The 6,000-nt window shown below is 55.0% G+C and overlaps 1 protein-coding gene across 4 annotated transcripts in view; it reads left to right on the top strand.

Moving 5' to 3' along the window:
• Nucleotides 1-6,000, top strand: part of PLXNA4 (plexin A4) — a 573,332-nt gene that overhangs the window by 537,601 nt on the left and 29,731 nt on the right. For all 4 annotated transcript variants that reach the window (XM_073899215.1, XM_073899214.1, XM_025854986.2 and 1 more), the window contains one exon: nucleotides 834-993. In XM_073899215.1, coding sequence (XP_073755316.1) covers nucleotides 834-993 — 160 coding nt within the window. The remainder of the gene's footprint in view (nucleotides 1-833; nucleotides 994-6,000) is intronic.

Genomic DNA, 6,000 nt, shown 5'->3' with positions numbered 1-6,000 from the left:
CAGGCAGGGAGGTGGGGGGGTGCAGCGAGAGATCAGGCAGGGTGTTGGGGGTTGCAGCGAGAGATCGGAGGGATGGGGTGGGGTGCAGCGAGAGATCAGGGAGGGAGGTGGGGGGTGCAGTGAGAGACCAGGGAGGAAGGCACGTGGAGGGCTTAGGTGGCAGGAGCAGAGGGAGGGTGTGGGAGCCCGCGTGCCCTTCTGTGGTGCCCCCAGCATCCCACACAGTCCCATCCATGTAGACAGCCCTCTCTGAGAACAGCAAGGGAAGAGAAACCTTGGGAAACAGCCCAGAACTTTTTCAAGGAAAAAATTATCGCTTGGTGCTTTAGGCAGAGCCTTCATTTTTCTGACTAGTTCCAAAAAGAGACACTGAGGCCCTGAGCCAGGGTGGCCTCTTCTCCAAATACGAGGTTGCAGGTTCAGAGCCAGGAAGGCCTCTCCAGGGGCCTGAACCTGCACATTTTTCTTTTTAAAGAGCACATTAAGCTTCTTATAGATTCTCCAAGCTCCAATCGGCCCCAAACCCTCACAAAAATTGAAGCTTATGAAATCTCTTGAGCAAGGAGCCAGATTCACATTTGTGTGTGTGTGCGCGTGCATGCGTGCGTGTGGGGGGGGAGTGACAGGGAGGAGGTACCGACACACATGGAAGGTGGGGGTTCAGAGGTAGGCAGGGGTCTAGGTGTGCTGCTGAGAAGGTGCCGTGTGTGTGGCGTGCATGTGGTGTGCGTGTGAGAGAGAGCGTGCGTGCATGCAGTGGTGTCCAGAATGCGCCTGGGACTCAGTAATTCCTCCCACCCTCCCCCACACGCCTCCATTCCCCCTTCCTCCAGGTCCTGAGCTGTGTCAACCCAGACAATGCCAACAGCCCCGAGGTCCCAGTGAAGATCCTCAACTGCGACACCATTACTCAGGTCAAGGAGAAGATTCTGGACGCCATCTTTAAGAATGTTCCCTGCTCCCACCGGCCCAAGGCTGCAGATATGGACCTGGGTGAGTAGGCTGCCCAGCCAGGGGCTGCCCTGGGACTGGTCAGAAGCACCTTCTACGGACCAGTGGAGCTAGGGTGCAGGGAGCAGACATGCTCAGGTCCCAGGAGCCCAGGGAAGCCTGCCTCCATGGCTGTTAGTGAGCGCTAGGCAGAGAGGGGACTCCGTCGGCTGGCCGCACCACCACCTCTGGGGGCTTTCTGGAGTAGCCAAGGGGTGTCCTCTGTGCACGAAGGGGATTCAGGCTGAGTCTGTGTGGTCCAAGGTCCCGCCACCACCATTGTTAGCCCCCGAGCTCTTCCCTTCCCCTCTGTTCTGTGCAAGTCATTTTTGCTGACAACCTAAGGCAGGAGGGATCTGGGTCAGTGATGGAGGATGGAGAGAAAGAAGAGAGAAAAATGAGAGAGGATAGCCTGCTGGGGAGCAGGATGACATTTTATGCGAATGTTCCATGAATAGATTGCATAGCCTATATAAACAAGGGCACGCCACTTAGGGCCAGCTGTCCTTAGATCCGGTTTAGGTTGGCCTCAGTGCTTAATGAGACACTGTCCTGGGGAAATCCTAGTGGGGAGCTCCGAGCTCCAAAGGGGCCAGGCTGAAGAGAGGCAGTGTGTCATCGTGGCTCAGCGTCACACCTGGATTTGAGTCCTGACACAGCAAAGTCCCAGCTGTGTGACCTTGGTCCAGTTACTTACCCTTTCTGTGCCTTAGTGTCTTTACCTGTATGACAGACTTATAATAGTAGCGCGCACCTCGTTGTAAGAAAGAAACGAGATGAGGCGTGTAAAAGCCTCTTGACGCAGTGCCTGGCCCCTAGCACACACTCACTTAGCCTTGGCCACTGTCACTACTGCTCGGGAGAAGAACGCTGATAAGGAGACAGCGTGTGTCTGTTTGTTGATCCCGGGCGTGGGGAGAAAGCACTGATGTGTATGTGCTTGTGTCTGGAGATTTGTGGCAATGGAGGGGTGGGAGGACCTCCAGGGGACCCTAATCCATCCCTCGGGCCTCTAAGCTGCCTTCAGCTAAGCCATCCAAGACAGATGAGCATCTACTGTTTTCTAACATCCAAAGGGAATCTTCATCCCCTCCCGCTGCGCCGCCCACTTCCCCCCAAATTCTGATGCCTGAAGACTCAGGATCGGGAAGTTCGCTAACCCACCTCAACTCTTTCTGCTCCCTTTGACCACCTCTCCTCTTGCTCGGCCCCTGGTGGGCTGTGTTCGGCACCGTGCCCAGGGCTCTGACGCCCGGGGAGAGAGACTGGGCGAGCACGTGCTCTCCTTCCCCTGGGAGGCGGCCCTGCTTGTGCTGCGTCTGGGACCAGGAGGAGGCCTGTGTGAGAGTCGGGGGGGGGGCGGGGGGCGAGCATGTCCACCTGCACGTCCCAGCGCACCGGGCACTCAGGTCGGAGGGAGCGCTCGTGTCTGCATGTGGGCGATCTGCTGCCAGGAAGATCCCACACACCGACGTGGGGAAGCCTCCTGTTGCAGAACCAGTGCAAGGGGACAGGGCTACCAGGAAGGAAGACTCCCACCTTCCCCACCCCCAAACAACTAAGGGGGTTGTTCCATGACGGGTTTCCCGGGGAAAGCTGAGCTCACGGGGGGTGGCCAGGTAGCTCCCCAGTCCCTCTGTCTGTGTGTGAGAGCCACGTCAGTGTGCATGCTCGGCTTCTCAGCGTCCTTCTCTGCACAGTGGGCAGGGGAATAACCTGTCATAGTGGGGCCAAGAGGAGGAACCGTTATAAAAACCTTCGTGGGGAAGGTGGGTTTGGAAAGATGGTACTAGAACACAGGAAGAGCTCCTGTGTGCAGGTGCATATTGGACCATTGCTTCTCTTGCTCGGGAATGGGGTGACTCCCCAGGAGGGAGAGCGGCAGGTGGCCTCGTGAGCCTCCACCTGAAGCATGGAGACGGAGTTTTTGCACCTGAATGCCTTCTCTTCCTTACCAGAAAAGGGCAGATGGTGGTAAAGAACACTCCAGCCTGTGGTGGTCCCAACGCTTCCTGGATCTTAGAGAGGGTGGGAGCCAACGTTCTTCCGTGTCCTCTCAACCCCAAGCTAAGGGGGCACCCTCTGGAAGCGTATTCAGGGACCACACTCTCCGCACCTGCTTGATTTCCTGGAGGGAGACTTTGTGGCTGATACCTGCTGCTCAGGATCACCCTCTCCGCCTGGGAACTGCACACCCTGAGCTTGGGAGGGGAAGGGGCTGCTTCTTAGCTTTAGAAAATTGCTCCCTTAAAAGGTCTAGGGGTGCAAGCCCAGCCCAGCAGATGGTGAATGAAAAGATGGAAAGCACCCCACGGCCGTAGTGGTGAACCATTTGCAGCAGAAGGGGCCGCCTCGGAGCAGCGGGGGTACTCCCTGCCTTCCCCCAAGGGAAGGGGCCTGAGCGGGGCTGTACGCTCTTGATCTCCAGGGTGCTCCGGTCAGGGAGAGGCCGCCTGCTGCCCAGCAGGGGCTCCATGTCCCCTGATGCACTGCCCACCACGGCTGCCCGCATTTCAGCTCGCCAGAGACCACAGGGGCACCTGTCCCAGAGGAGGACCCAGGGTCTACCCTGGAGGGACGAGGCCTCCGACAGCAAGGACAGATAAGGCGAGGGGAGCCAAAGACGCATTCAGAGCCTCAGGGCCCCATCCTACTGGGGAAGGAGCGCTATGCTGAACTCCTCATAAAGGCCTCCCATGGTGGGTGCTCTTCTGAGGAATGTCCTTTTTTCTATTAGATCCAGGGCTTGGAGTTGCCCCAAAAGCTCTGGCCTTCTTTCTACCAAAGCCAGATTGCATAACAAGGAAATGGGGCCTCCTCCGAGACCCAAATGCTTTTTCCACATGATTCAACTCAGCCTCGTGGCCCCCAAGGGGAGAAAGAAGCAAGGCAAGTTTTTCCCATCATGTAGGTGATAGTGCTTTAAAACCCTAAAAGCAGTTTACAAATGTAAGGTGTGATGATTATCAAAAATTAATCTATGCCAAAGGGACAGAACATGAAGCACACAGGCCTGGAAAGGACTCAGCCACATGCCTTGGACAGAGGCAAGAGAGCCAGGCATCCTCCTTTCGTTCCCCCTTCCCCTAGCTGAGGGCATTGGGCAAAGGTTGCCTTCCCCCTCCTGATGTTGGCCCCTGGCAAAGCAAGGACACTTGTCCCAGAACAGCTCAGAAGGGAGCAAACACATTTTAAGTCACCCCTGTAATTGTCCTAAGTAAATCCAGCCCCAAACACCTCCTCCTGCCTTTCATCATCACCGTGGCCCCCAGCCCAGCCTGGCCCCTCATCTATTCATTGCTCCTTGGACTGAAGTTCTCTCCCCTCCCTACCCCCACCTCCACCCACCCTTTCACCAGACTTTCCCAGGTGTTAAGCAGCGAAGATAGGGAATGTATTAGTCAGGGTTCTCCAGAGAAACAGAACCAATAGAATGTGCAGAGAGAGAGAGATTTATTTTAAGGAATTGCTCATGTGATTATGGAGTCTTAGTCCATTTGGGCTGCTGTAGCATGATACCATAGACTGCACAGAAATTTCTCACAGTTCTGGAGGCTGGGAAGTCCAAGATCCAGGTGCTGGGAGACTTAGTGTCTGGTGAAGATTGCTTCCTGGTTCACAGGTGGTGCCTTCTTCCTGTGTCCTCACCTGGCAGAAGGAACAAGGGAGTCTTGGGGGTCCCTCTTATAGCCACTAATTCTGTTCAGGAGGGCTCCACCCTCATGACCTTCGATCTCACAAAGACCCCGTTTCCAAATCCCTTCACGTTGGGGATTAGGATTTCAACATAGGAGTTCTGGTGGGACACAAACATTCAGTCTCTGGCAAAAGGTCCGGCCAAGTTCAAAACCTGCAGGTAGGCTGGCAGGCTGGAGACCCAAGGAGGAGCCTGTGTTGCAGGTCAAGTCTGAAGGCTTTCTGCAGGCAGAATTCCCTCTTGCTCAGGGGAGGTCGGTCTTTTCTCCTCTTCAGCCTTCAGCTCACCGGGTGAGGCCCACCTACATTATGGAGGGCAATTCACTTTACTCAAAGTCCACCAATTGAAGCGTTAATCTCATCTAAGAACAACCTCACAGAAACATCCAGAATAATGTCTGAGCACATAACTGGATGCCTAGGCCCAGCCAAGTTGACACATCAAATTAACCAGCACAAGAGCCAAAGTGAAGGACACAAGGCCTGCTTTCATTTCAGTCTGTTGGAATCTAGGGAAGGAAAGACACCCCAGGGCAGGCACTGGGGGCCGCGCTGGGTCAGGGGCAACCTCAGGAGCACTCAAAGCACAGTGGCGACAGTACCCCACTCTTTTATACAGGAGGCTGTCCTCAACCCGTTTATGTCCCTTTCCACCTGCAGGTATTGGGTCTAAGTACCCCCCTGCAGCACTAAACTCTTCAACCGATGTATCGTAAGAGCCTACCTCGGGGTAAGCTCTGTGCCAGGCATGGGGGTACCAGTGTGAGCAGGACGAGTTCCTCATTTCTCTGCACGGCACCCCTCCCTCTGAGCCAGGGGACTCTGTGTGAGCAAAGAGGACATCACTGATGCTGGTCTGTTCCACTGCGCAGGAGAATCTGCCGCTCAGAGAGGCACAGTGCATGGGCCCTGGTCACACAGCAGGAAGGTGGAGAGAACACCCATGTCCTCCCCATACAGTCTCCCCATGAGCCTTGGCCTCCGGAGATTCCTCTGGTTTAAGGCAAAATGCTCTCTCAATAGCCCCTGGAACTTGGCCACCCCCTCTGTCTTGCCGTTCAGGGTTCAAGTCATGCTGAAAGGATATATATATTTTTTCTTTCAAATAAGTAATTCCTGCATGCAATAAAAAGATACAGTATCTTCCGAAGGAAATATAAAGAGTTCACAGCAGCTGTCTCCCCAGTTTGCATTTTCCGCTGCACCTGATGGGAAGGACAGATAAAGAAAATGGGATTTTTTTTCCCTCTCTTTCTTCTGTCACCTTCCTCTCTCCCCAGAAGGTGGAAGTATAACAAATTGGGTTGTGAGTGT

The sequence above is a fragment of the Callorhinus ursinus genome, unplaced genomic scaffold (genome assembly GCF_003265705.2).
Source record: "Callorhinus ursinus isolate GAN/ISIS: 27379988/994484 unplaced genomic scaffold, GSC_fseal_2.0 scaffold12, whole genome shotgun sequence".
Lineage (NCBI taxonomy): Eukaryota > Metazoa > Chordata > Mammalia > Carnivora > Otariidae > Callorhinus > Callorhinus ursinus.
Note: the sequence above shows the minus strand (reverse complement) of the source record. Positions and strands in the feature narration are given on the sequence as shown.